Source organism: Gossypium arboreum, chromosome 8 (assembly GCF_025698485.1).
Source record: "Gossypium arboreum isolate Shixiya-1 chromosome 8, ASM2569848v2, whole genome shotgun sequence".
Taxonomy (NCBI): Eukaryota; Viridiplantae; Streptophyta; class Magnoliopsida; order Malvales; family Malvaceae; genus Gossypium; species Gossypium arboreum.
In genome coordinates, this window is record NC_069077.1 from 3,284,789 (window position 1) to 3,298,791 (window position 14,003).

The following is a 14,003-nucleotide window of genomic DNA, read 5'->3' on the forward strand; positions in this document are numbered from 1 at the left end:
AAAAAAATAATAATACAACAATTATATACAACACCACAAAACAATACATAAAATGTGCCAAAATAATATACATAACATGATATAAAACAATCAATGTAAGATGTAAAAAACAAAATAACAATTAGAAGCCAATATGGTATAAAACGATTTTAAAATAATGACGAATGTAATTTACACAATATGTAAATAGGTGAATTTAAAATTATTTGTAAAACAAACTAGAAATATATACTAAATTACTAAAACATATATTATAGGATGAATATTTTAAATCGAATGATATGCAAAGTGTTGAAGAATATTGGTTTAAATTTGACAATTTACACGTAATAAAGAAAATTTTAAATTATGCTTAAAATATAAAAAATAATAATAAGGTATAATAAAATATAATCTTTAAAACATGGTGGATCTACAAATCATATGTATATATATGTATATAAATAAACTTAGAAATAATTGTTAGTAAAATATCATAGAAATGCACACAAGATTAAATTATTTTTATTATAAATTATAATGGACTTAAGAACATGCTTATATATATATATAAAGAAAACTATGTGTATAAAATACATAAATTTAATAATATACATATAGATCAAACATAGGTGTCAATAAAATTATATATATAATAATAATTTAAAAGATATATTATGTAAGATTATATAATAAAAGATGAGGATAAATTTAAAAGAAATTATATGTGTAAAATAATATAAAATTAATAATATGCATAAAATAAAATTAACCTTATTATAAAGTGTATATATATATATATATATATATATATATATATATAAAAGAACAAACAAATTTAAAAGAAAATAAATAGATAGATATATATATATAGTTACATATATAGATATATGTGCATGTATATAAATGAAAGCATGAGTAACAAACTAAGACCATGCAAAACTTAATAAAATACTCCAAGATAATATATTAAATGGTGAATAATAAGTAAATTTTCAAAAATAAAAGGGTTTCAAAGAACAAAAACATGCTAAAAATAATGAATAAATAAAAGAAAATTGAAACAAAAATAAAACTAAAAGGACAATTAATAAATACAATAAGTTATTGAAATTAGAAGAAAGACTAAAGCTTAACGCGCGCGGATGTGTAGGGACTAAAACTGGCAATATACCAGATCCCAAAGTGCTGCGTTTAGGCGCGGATCGAATTGACTTAACTTGTAAATTAAAGGAATAAATTTAAAACAAAGGAAAAAGCAGATAAAACTCAATTACAACACAACGCCGAACAAAAGGACTTAAGGTGCAAATATCCCTCCCTGACCTAACACGCGGGTCTTAACCAGGCGTGGGTCGGGTCATCGGGTGAAGGCCACCACACTACATCGTATCAAGACCATTAAAATTGGTCAAAACGGCGCCATTCCTAGTCTTTTATATGGACTAAACCGACCGAATCAACAAGCACCCATTCTGCTTGTTTTTCAAATCCCTAACCCCCTTTTCTAAATGCTGATTCATCTTCACCATGTGGGGCTCTTCGAGCCTGAAGGAATCTTAGCCCGAAATCCCTCCTCAACTTCGATTTCAACGAAGAAGGGAGAAGAAATCCATGGCTTGCTTGCACGGTAAGGCTCCTCTGTCACCGTTCTTTTATTTTTTTTTCAAAATAACAATAGCGAATGGCCCAAATAGAAAACGAAACGATGCATAGAAAACTAAAGAGATTCGGAGAAAAAAAGAAATCACCTCTGCTATTTGATTGCTTTTTTTTTTCTATTCTCTGTGTGTGTGTTTTTTTTTGTGTGCGTATATCGCCTGTGCTCATAACCAAAATACAATGAAATTTTGAGGCCTTTATAGCCAAAAAGAAAGAAAAACAAAATACAAAATTTTCATTATTCCCTATTTGCTATTGCTCTACTGTTGCTTTTGTTTGTTTTCTTTCGCAGGTACGGAGTGCGTTGGCATCGTACGGAGGCGCGGGCGTAGCGTGCAAGGGCTGTGTGCTGGTTGTGCGGTGTTGGAGGCTTGGCATGGTTGCTGGAGGCGTTGTCCGGTTCTTGGCTGCGGCGCGAGGAGAGAACCCTAGGGTTCTAGAGTTTTAATTTTTAGGGCCTATCGGGCTTGTATTTTGGGTCTTGGGTTAATTTGGTTTTAGGTATTAATTTGGGCTTTGGTTGGTTATTGGGTTTTGGGTCATGTTTGTAAAAGGACATTTAATGGACTGTTAATTATGTGGTTTTTTTATTATTTATTTATTTTGTATTTTATTTTGGGTTTCTAATGGGCCGGGTAAATTGGCCCGTTTACAATACTCATCAAATAAAATGAGAAATGTTGTAATCAATTATAAGGAAAAGGAGAATTAGGGTGTTTTTTTAATATGTTAGAGGTGTTTTTTTAGCCAACCCCTTAATTTTATTTTACTCTAAATTATTAAATGATCTTTCATCGTTATCTAATAAATGCGAAAAAAATTAAATAACACACAAATATAATAAAAAAGAATGACTGCATTAAAATTCCTAATGCATGTCCATATGTATAGAAACAAATCCTTAATTGGTTTAACAAAAAAGGAAAAATGATAAAAGCATATCCTGTATTCCTTTTCTAATTGATGCATACATAGTGTTGTTTTTTTAAGTAACATTGGCTTCAAATCTGGTATTTGCAATTCTTTTTCTTATTGCAAAGTAAACTAAAAACAAGGGAACAAAAAACATGAACTACAGATAAACATGTGTTGTAATTCCCATTAACACAAAAAAGCTACTTAAAAAACCTTGAACAAGCTTCAAAGCAGTCAACTTGATTTGTTTATGCAGTCATAGGGGCTAAACTTTTAGACCATGCAACTGAACCATGGGAGGCATCATTGTGTCTTCTCGATGGAGCTGAAGGAGGGAGGGGGAAACCTTTGGCGAAGAGATGAGTCATGGAAGCTTGGTTAAAGTTCATAATTTTACTATCTTTCTGTTTGTTTCCCAGGCTTAAATCATGGATTCTGTATACGGCTTCATTGGTTCCAGGAAGGTTAAGAAGAAAGAGTGAGAAAAACAACAGAAAAATGGTTAGAATATTAATCTGTTTGGTAGCCATTGAAATTACGGATCTTTTTATGGCGAAAATAAACTGAAGAGAAGTCAAAAGTAGATTGAATTTTGAATAGTGAATGTGAATTTTGTATGAAATATGTAGGAAAATGTCAAAAGATATAAACTGAATATGAGAAAAGCCAAACGAATAAGGAAAAAGGGTTGAATTAATGTGGGAATTAAGTATAGGTAAGAAGAGACAAATTGTAGCATTAATGAGGGAGAATCTGATGTTATCAAGAGTGTCTGTTGCGTCACATTTGTTATTTGCAGATGTTCGTATTTTCTTTTCAGCACTAATAAATCTGAATCGTTTTTTACGACTTGCCGGACGGAGCAATAAGAAACGATGGGTGTCGAGCATTTTGGCTGCCTGGAAAGTATTTAGGTATTCAGATTAGATGCGTGAATGATCAGAGGTTTTTCCGATCAATGATTGATAAGATGCTGTCTAAGCTTGAGATTGTCTATCTCTTGGTGAAGGGTACACACTTATTAAGTCAGTTCTTTCCTCTATTTCGTTCTATGTGCTATCCTGTTATCCGGTGGGGTCATGATCAAAACATTAAGAAATTGCACATGTATAATTAGGATAAACTCTGTTCAAGGGGGATTAGATATTAGAAGAGCTGATCTGCTGAATGAGACTGTTTTTGTGCTTACAAAGCCCACAAAACTCACACACAGTACTTTACTGTGGAAATACTGTAAAAGATCTGATTCATTTTTTCAATATAGTTGCCAAGAGATCTGACTCATGATGCTGGAAGAGCATTCTCTATGGACGCCAACTCTGCAAAAAACGGAATACATGTTAAATTTTCATCAATTCAACGCATTTAAATCCACATTCTCCTTTATTGATAACAATATTAATTGAATTAAAATTGAATTAAAATTTAATTAACACTATTAAAATACTTAGATATTAATTATCAGTTAACATGTTTAGTTTATCAATAGGCAGGATTGTTCAAATTCTTAACATAATCAATATCACTATAAATAATTCCACATAAATTCAACAGCATCAACGCAAATATATATAAATTATACTTTCCCATGCTCACTATAATTGAAATTTAAGGAGGCCATATGGTTCGAAGAATCTCAAGAGATTCAATTAAAAAAATAGAAATTCACTGTATTTTTTGGTCCTTATTTCACCATTAATTACTCTTTAAATATTGGAATTTGATTTGTTTTGTGCTGATTCAACTACCCTTTCAACCCTATCAAATAAGTAATTCAAACCAGAAATTTTCTTAATCTCAATCACCGTACAACAATGGCAGCCAATGTTTTTGTTATCCTTGGTCTCTCTTGCCTTTGCCTTATTTGAACAAATTCTTCCTTTTAAGGTATTCACCCATACGATATTAATAAATTTTATTCAATTATTAGGGAAAAAATTATTTAATTTATAAATATAATTTTCAAAATTTATTAAAAATTGTTGATAATAGATCACAAAGGTTAAGATTTGCATTGAATTATTTCATTTCAAAATTAATTTTTATTTACAATCAATTGATAAAGTTGTTATATATCTCATCTACTGTATAATTATTTTAAAAATAAGATAAATTTTTGCTATAAATATCTACTTATTCTATTGGTTATATGCATTACAAAATTATATTCTATTTACTTTCTTTCAATTTCATTAATCTTTTAAAGTTTCATAGATATGAATAGTGTTTTGTTAACTTTAGTTTTTATTTTGTCTTTCTCAACCATATTGTTTGATTAATGATTTTTTATTAATGATTATCGTCCAACTGAACAACTTAATAATTTTCCGCCATAATTCCCTTGTCTATGGTTAATAGACTAAATTTTGTAACTATTGTTAAATTTTCCACCATTTTTTAGCCCACCACCCCCAGATAATACAGAGCCGCCGCTAGAAGAGTCACCAACAGGGAATTCAAGAGAAGATAAGTGCAATTAGTACATGAATAAATATGTTGATGACAAATGCTTTGACGATATGTTAAAATCTTTTAATTTTCACAAGATTTATTTCCAACAAAATGTTGTTATTATTGCTTTAAAGAAGTAATATTTGTTGCCTGGCATGATGTAACTTCCAAATTCAAGAGTATTGCTCTAAAAAATTAGCTGCAACACCATCAACTTAGATTTTACTATTTATATGTTATTATTAGTTTTTAATTAGGGTATATGTTTCAATAAAATTATCTTACATATTAACTCTTAGTTATGCTTGTAGAATAAAAAGAACTTATTAATTTTTGTTTAATAAAATTGATTTATGAATTTTTGCTTTAAATTGAAATTTTATTATTATTTTGTTTTAATTAAATTTATGTAAAAATAACAAACTTTATTATTTGTTTTATTAATTTCAACAATGTTGTTCACCCAAAGTTTCCATTACAAAAGGGTGCTTGCTATTGGATAAACATTGTTTTTATGATATTTTACGTTATTCTCTTATTAATAAATCACGGAGTAAAATGTTGTTGTGAAAGTTCTTTTTGAAATATAGAGAAAAAATGTAATTTAGATAATGTGATTTGTCAAGTATATTGATTAAATGGAATTTCTTTATTCTTATCCAATTGAGATATTTTCTGTTTTACTAAAAAGATTAATCAAATTATTAAAAATTGTAACTTAGTGTAATGAAGTGCATTTAATTAGAGATACATTATTGGAGTAATGGTTTAAAGTGTAAAGATTGGATTATAAAAAATGTACCAAAAACTCATTAGATTGAGTGGATTTAGGTACTGCTAATTTGAATTTAAGGAGTTATGCTATGATGCTCGAAACGACATCGAAATTCCCGATGTTATAGTGCATTTCACTGATGCCGATGTTAAGTTGAAGCCATTGAACACCTTTGTTACGCTTTCAGACACTGTTAGGTGCTTCAGCTTCTCTTCTGTTGAAGATTTTGCAATTTATGGAAACTTGGCGCAGATTAATTTCTTGATTATTGGATATGATAATGAAAAGCGTACGGTGTCGTTTAAGCCTACTGATTGCTCAACGATCGGCTAATTTGTAATATTTTAGTAGATTTATGTTATTTATTTATTTATTTTTACAAATGATTCAGGTGATTATCATCATCCATAATGTCCTTTGTAACTAATTAGTTAATGATTTTTATTATAATTAAAATATTTATTAATTTTGTTTTTCTTAATAATTTTGAATTTTATTTATTTAAACTTTAATATTTCATTATTACATATTGGTAACCTTCTTAATGTAATTACATATTGTTTTTATATTTATATAGAATTTTTTAATTATATGCATTGCGAAATTACAATTTCATTGTGGTTTAACTTTTCAAAGTTTTCAGTGTCATGAATGGTTTTATTTTGTGTTTTTGTTTTTCTTAATCACAATGTTTGTTCAAGAAAATTAATGTTATAATTTATATATTAACAAAATTTATGGCGTGAAACAATGAAATAATAATATTTTTAAATAGGTGAAAAGAAAAATATTATGATTATAAATTAATGGAAATAGTATTATATTTAAAATTATTAAGTATTCAAAATTTCATTATAATTTACATGTTTTGGTTAGGTGAAACATGTAAAATAATGTTTTTAAGTAGGTGAAAAATATAATAAGTGTGATTATAAAAAGCTAATGAAAGGAATTTATAAATCAAAGTAGATGCCACCAACAAACAAACATTCTTCTAAGCATTCAAACTATATCTCACTTACTGTTTGTGAGCCATTTCCAAGCTATTCTAAGCCAACCTACTTCTCTCTCACTTATCGTCAAAAATGAAGTTTCTAGCTCCGTTTATTTTTCTTACCTTTCTGCTATTTGAGGTTAAGGGTCAATTTGTTCCTGCTTTATTCATATTTGGAGACTCCATTTTTGACGTAGGAAACAACAATGATCTTGTCACCCTAATAAAAGCTAACTTCCCTCCTTATGGGAGGGATTTTGTTGACCATGAACCAACAGGACGATTTTGCAACGGGAAATTAGCTTTAGATATCATTGGTTAATTCAATAAACTTTTTATTTATTTATTTATATTGTTTATATATATATATTTATTTAACTAATGGTTTTTCTTTTTCTTTTTGGTTTTAAAAACACAGCTGAGCAAATTGGCTTCACTGACTATCAGCTCGCTTACATGAGTGACAAGGCTAACGGGGAAATGTTGTTGATTGGAGCCAATTTTGCATCAGCTGCTTCCGGTTATTATAATGCTACAGCAATTTTATATGTAAGTAAAAATGAAACAAAAACTTGTCTTTATTTCTCTATTTCCCTACGGGCTTTTAAATATTTATTTCTTGTTACAGAATACCATCTCTCTGAGTCAACAGTTGGAGAACTACAGAGAGTACAAAAATAAGTTGGTGGATATTACGGGAAAATTTAATGCTTCTTCCAGAATATCTCGTGGAATCCATCTTATTAGTGCTGGGAGCAGTGACTTTCTTCAAAACTATTACATTAATCCTTTATTATTTACCACCTATACTCCAGACACATTCTCAGATATTCTCCTTAACTCATATGATCATTTCATTCAGGTTTTCCCTAGCATTTTTTTCTTAAATAAAAAACAATACAATTTCATGGTTTTCTATTAATAGATGAAGTTTGTCACAGAATCTGTACGAGCTTGGAGCAAGGAGAATTGGAGTCACAACTTTGCCACCACTTGGGTGCTTACCAGCAGCAATCACAGCTTTTTGGCATGGAAACAATCAGTGTGTGGCCAGGTTAAATAACAATGCGATTTCATTTAACAACAAGCTCAAGCACAGGTCTCAAAGGTTAACAAGAAGGCTTTCTAAGCTTAAGTTGGTTGTCTTAGACATCTACAATCCTCTTTACACCCTTATCACAGAGCCTGCTGAGAATGGTAAAGATGTTATTATATATCTTAAATACTTACTCTATATTATTTCAAAAATCTGGTAGCATGAGTAAAGCTTCACTTCTAGGCGAGAAAGCACTAATAATTTAAGCATATGAAAACAGGTTTTGCAGAGGTAAGAAGAGCTTGTTGTGGGACTGGATTGCTGGAAACGTCAATACTATGCAATCAACACTCCATTGGAACATGCTCCAATGCATCTCAATATGTTTTCTGGGATAGCTTTCATCCTACAGAGGCGGCAAACCAGATTTTAGCCCATGAACTTATTCGGAGTGGAAGCTCTCTTATTCAGCCATAGTCAAATTTTATCATTTATCATTTAGCTTAGGTTGAAAGAAAAAAGATAATATTTTATCATGCATGTCCTTTATATTTTATTGCAATTAATAAAAACAATGCAATTTTCTTAAAACCAGTTTGGCGATAACCAAACCAGCTTAAAAAACATTATCAAATAAAAAAGCTCAACACATATTGTAAAACATAGACTAGGTGCACAAAAAATGTCCGAATAAAGAATTTGCAACACATAAAAAAGCGACAATGAAAAAAGCTGCTTAGAACCAAAGAAACTGTACCAACCAAAGAAAGCAAGCACAATATCGAGATACCAGTAAGGAATAACCAGCGGACATGGCATGTCATTCTTCCACGTCGCATGCAACGTTTTTTTTTTTTTGTGACTATCGTCCGTCAAATCGTTTAGAGAAACCTACATGATTTAAAAAATTCAATTGATTTTTCTACTAAATACCTTTTTTTTTTGTCCTTTTAAGACTAGAAAATTATATGTTTTGGATAAAAATATGATATTGATAAAAATGATTGAGGCTTAAGATATAGTTTAATAATGTTCACTAGTATAAATATATGTTCGGTCATATACTAATTTTAATCAAGTTATAATTGTACAAGTTCAATTTACAGGCCCAAATTAATACCCAACTAAATGCCCTAAGCTTAAAAGAACCCAAGCCCAATACACAAAACAAAAAAAGGGGGAACTAAAAACCCTAGCCTAATTAGCTGCTGCCGCCCCATGTCAGAATCTGGCCATCGCCTCTGCTCCACCGCCACTGTCACGTCAGCCACCTACTTGCTCCACTACCTGCAAATATTAAATAGAGAAGGGACAGAAAGTAGAAAGGAGAGGCATTTAATGGCTATAAAAAGCCAAGCAGAAACCATTGTATCGATTGGCCATTGGTAAAAATAAAAACAACATTAGATTTTAAACCTATGAGCAAGAACGGAGACCACAACAATATCAAAAGCAGAAAATAGCCTAAACAGAGAAAAAATCTAAATAGCCCAAGATGATTTCATTTGACCATTATCGTTGTTTTCTTTCTTTTTCTTTTTTTTCTTAATCTATTTACCCTCGTACACACATATTATAAATACACTTTAGAAAATAAAAAAATTCAAATTTTTACCATTTTCCGATTCACGGTGGCTGGCACGGCGGACGGCACGACTGCGACCGGTCTACTTCTCGTCGGATTCTGGGTTGGCAGAGAGAAAAGGGGGAGAGGATTTGAAGGTTTTTTTTGTTTTAGAAAGGAGAAGGTGAAATAAAAAAAATATGGCTTATATAGGCTGACAAAACGCACCGTTTTGCCCAGCCTCTTTAAAATGCTGAAACGACGCCGTTTAGGAGCTGACCTGAAGACCCGACCCGTCTTACCTTGGGATCCGCGTGTTTTGAAGCGGAGGGGTTATTTGCGCTTTTGGCCCCTCCGCTTTTTTATCATTTTACAATTAAACTTATTATGCTTTTAAATTCACCCCTTTAATTTTATTTCGTTTACATTTTGGTCCTGATTAAAGCGCAGCGTTTTGGGAGAAGGAAAAATTTCCTTTTTAGTCCCCCATGTTATTCGCGCACTCCAAATGGGTCCTTCCCCTTATTTTTATTTTTTGATTTGGCCCCAGAACTATGTTTTGTTTCGATTTTTAGTCCTTTTTTTTGTTCATTTTCATGCCTTCAACATTAAATTAATTATTTTTAATATTAATGTAATCATTGTATCATTTTTTATTAAGCTTATTATTATTATTATTATTATTATTATTATTATTATTATTATTATTATTAATTTGCTAATACTATTATTATGATTTTTTTCATGTGTATTCATTTATTCATTTTATTATTAATTCATTAATTTGTTATTACTAACATGTTCTTGTTATTTTTATTAATGTATTATTATTATTGTTGTTGTTATCATTATATTTATACTTATATTTATTTTATTCTAATGCCATTTTTATTATTATATCCATCATTATTATTATTATATATATATATACATATCCTTTTACCACTGTTTTATATATACATATATTTTAAATATTATTACTATTATTATTATGACTTAACATATTGTTATTACCTTTATTTTAATATTATCCCTATTATTATCATCTTATTATTAAACTAAATAATTTCATATAAATATTATATTATATACTTTCTTTTTATATTTATTTACTTATTACTTCATTATCAATTAATTTAACTTATTATTATTATTATTATTATTATTATTATTATTATTATTTATTGTTATTACAAATATATTGTTTTTCTTCTTACTAATTTATTATTATTATTGTTTTCCACCTTATTATTATTACTAGTATTATCATCATGTTATTAGATTAATTAATTTTACATAGCTATTATTATGTTATTATATATATTCTCTATGTATCCATTTATATTATTACTTATATATATTATTATTACTATTACCGTTATTATTTATTACCTTATTATTATTACTACTATTATATTATTATTATTATATTTTACCCATTACTCTTTAAATACATTTATTTTGTTTTTATTTCTCACTCATATTATATATTATTTATTTATTCATATATACACATACATATATACCTTTTCATACATCATTCCAAACCTTAAAATACTTATTACTTGTATTATTACTATTAATATTATTATTATCATTGCTATACTATCATTTTTAGTTTTACATAATGATTGTTTATTTATGATTAGTTCCTTTTAATTTGAATATTTACTAGCTTATTCGTTATTTCCTTTTTATTCGTTTTATTCATTTTTGCTCTTATCATTATCCTTCACATCCGCATCTATGTTTACTCTGTTATGCCTATCAATATCAAAATTTGTATTTGCCTATGCATTCTTTATTATCCCATTTTATTACAACTTATGTTATACTAACTTTTACCCAACCCAAAATAATTCTTTCATAAAAGTAATATTCCGTATTTGGTAATTCGAAACAATCGTGCCCTAACTTACTGGGTTTCGATTTTTCTCATCTAACCTAAATAACGGAATATTTTTTTAAATCACAATACGAGTTTAGAAATAAATACTTACTTTCGGAGTTACGAGGTGTTGTGCCCTAACTTACCGGGTATGACATTTTGTTACCTCGGGATAAGATTTTTGTTAACAAAGGCAATATTCGGCATTTAGAAATTCGAGATATCGTGCCCTAACTTACTCAGTTTTGATTTTTCTCGTTTATACTAAATAGTCGAATACCCTTTTAAAAAAGGGGTCAAAATACATGAATTTCAAATATAGGCAAGCTCATTCTCAAAGTTCGTCATGTCGTGTCCTAACTTACTAGACGTGACATTTTATTACTTCGAGATGAGGGAGTCCTTAACCTCCGTTTTAACTTATTCGATCATTTTTTAGCATTAATTCAAAGAGGGATCGTATTTTAAATTCTTTCAAGTTTTCAAATCTTCGACACTAAGACACTAATTAATCAACTAGGTACCAATTTTGGGTGTATCGAGGGTGCTAATCCTTCCTCGTGCGTAATGACTCCCGAACCTGTTTTCTTAATTTGCGTGGACCAAAATCGTTGTTTAAATAAATCAAACCATTTATTAAAAACAATCACTTTTATGAGGTGACCCGATCACACCTCATCAAAAAAAGGATTGGTGGTGACTCCAGTTTTTCGTTTTCATTTTTAAAATTCAAGTCGATTCCCGTTTTTTAAAAAATGGTTACGAAAATAATATTTTCAATAGTTAAGATGTAAATGTAATTTTCTTGCACTAGAATTACACTTGCTCTTAACGTTTCTAATACATTCCAAGCTATTCTATTATATGGCATTTTACAAAAGAAAGAGATATGCATAGGGTTTAGGGGTTAAAGTTTTAGGGCATTTAAAATACATTCAAAGTTTGTTAATTCATTTCTTTCATCCTTTAAGTTTTCCTCTCCAAAGTTTTTCTTTTTCCTTTTTTGTTTCTTCTCTACCTAGCAACAAAATCCCCCACACACCAAGCCACTATCCATCGAAGCACCAAAGTGATAATCTTCGCCCATAAACACTTCTATTGTTTTAAGACACATAGTGTATAAATGTATGCCATCATACACTTAAAAATCACAATAACATCATTTTTTTTTTTGAAGAATCAAATTTCTACCTACCTCACTGCACATAATCCCAAACTTTGACTTGCCCAATACAACAATTATTCTTCTTGAGATACTGACAAAAGGAGAAAAAAAAAAACAAAGTAAAAAACGTCATTTGGCCATCCATACCTTCTCGACCTATTTACTTGGCCATCAACACCTAGCTTTCTAGATCATCTTCGTCAGAAATCTTCTTTTCACTAGTTTCTTTGCCTCACAGATATTCCAAGTAATCATATGTATTTTGTTCAAAACTCAGAATTCACAACCTACCGTTGCTTTCATTATGGTCAATAATTGACATAATATATTGGAGAATCAACCTGTCTTTTCTTCCACTGTTATACAATTATCTATATCCAACTTTTTCACTAAATCTTTTCACAATGATTATTTACCACATAAAAACACTTATAAATGTTTCTTTCAAACTAAATTGAAACTCTCTAATTTGCACACTGAAAATAAAATAAAATATTCCAATATATAGTTTTTTGTAAATTTGTGAATCCAAGTTAACATGATTAACATAAATCACTTGAATTTCGTTTCAATTAAAACCTTTGTTATAGCACAAAATAAAAGAGATATTTTCACTTTTAACTACTTTGATTGCAATATTTCTTTAAACAAGTTGAGTAAATCATGCTCAAACTCTTCAAAATATCATTATTTGACTAAATATTTTGACTAATTATGAACAAATTAAGTTAATCATTTAAAATCTTTTTGAAGTGAGGATACAAAATTATTTTTAATCAAAATATTTATTCTATTCTTAATTTTGAATAATAATGAATAATTGATAATGGTTGTTACCTAAATCTAATAAACTCGAAATGAGAGAACATTATTTATTTTGAATTGCTAAATGAAATTAAATTCAAAACTTTTCATTATATCATTTTATCTATTTACATATTTGATTTACTATTTTTTAATTTCTTGAAAGTTTTATTTGTTTTAAAAAAAAGTAAAATTTTAATATAGATTAACAATCACAAAGAGAAAAAATTTAAATGGAAAAATATTATAGCTACGATGACATCAAGAAATGATAAGTAACTCTTACAACTAGCCAACAAACATAAATAATGGTAAACAAATTCTTCCTTTTAAGGTATTCACACATATGATATTAATAAATTTTATTCAATTACTAGAAAAATATTTAATTTAGAAATATAAATTTTCAATTTTTTTTAAAATTGTTGATAATAGATCACAAAGGTTAAGATTTGCATTGAATTATTTGATTTCAAAAATTAGTTTTTATTTACAATCAATTGATAAAGTTGTTATATATCTCATCTATTGTATAATTATTTTAAAAATAAGATAAATTTTTTGCTATAAATATATGCTTATTCTATTAGCTATATGCATTACAAAATTATATTCTATTTTCTTTTCTTTCAATTTTATTAAGCTTTTCGAAGTTTCATCGATATGAATGGTGTCTTGTTAGCTTCGTTATTTATTTTGTCTTTCTTAGCCATATTGTTCGGTCAAGGATTTTCTATTAATGATTATCATTCAACTGAACAACCTAATAA

General features: G+C 28.6%; 1 protein-coding gene and 1 long non-coding RNA gene across 2 annotated transcripts; one reads left to right on the forward strand and one right to left on the reverse strand.

Annotated features, from left to right (window-relative positions):
• The first annotated feature begins 6,867 nt into the window (after positions 1–6,867).
• LOC108484905 (GDSL esterase/lipase At5g22810-like) lies at positions 6,868–8,289 on the forward strand. The gene is made up of 5 exons (XM_017788789.1): positions 6,868–7,093; positions 7,195–7,325; positions 7,405–7,638; positions 7,718–7,973; positions 8,093–8,289. Exons 1-5 carry the CDS (start codon positions 6,868–6,870, stop codon positions 8,287–8,289), a joined length of 1,044 nt encoding a protein of 347 aa, XP_017644278.1.
• Positions 8,290–8,829: 540 nt separating this feature from the next.
• On the reverse strand, positions 8,830–9,557 carry LOC128279369 (uncharacterized). Its single transcript, XR_008269421.1, has 2 exons — positions 9,428–9,557; positions 8,830–9,099 (listed from the first exon to the last, which is right to left on the reverse strand). It is a non-coding gene; the product is annotated as an uncharacterized LOC128279369 (long non-coding RNA).
• Between the last annotated feature and the right edge of the window lie 4,446 nt (positions 9,558–14,003).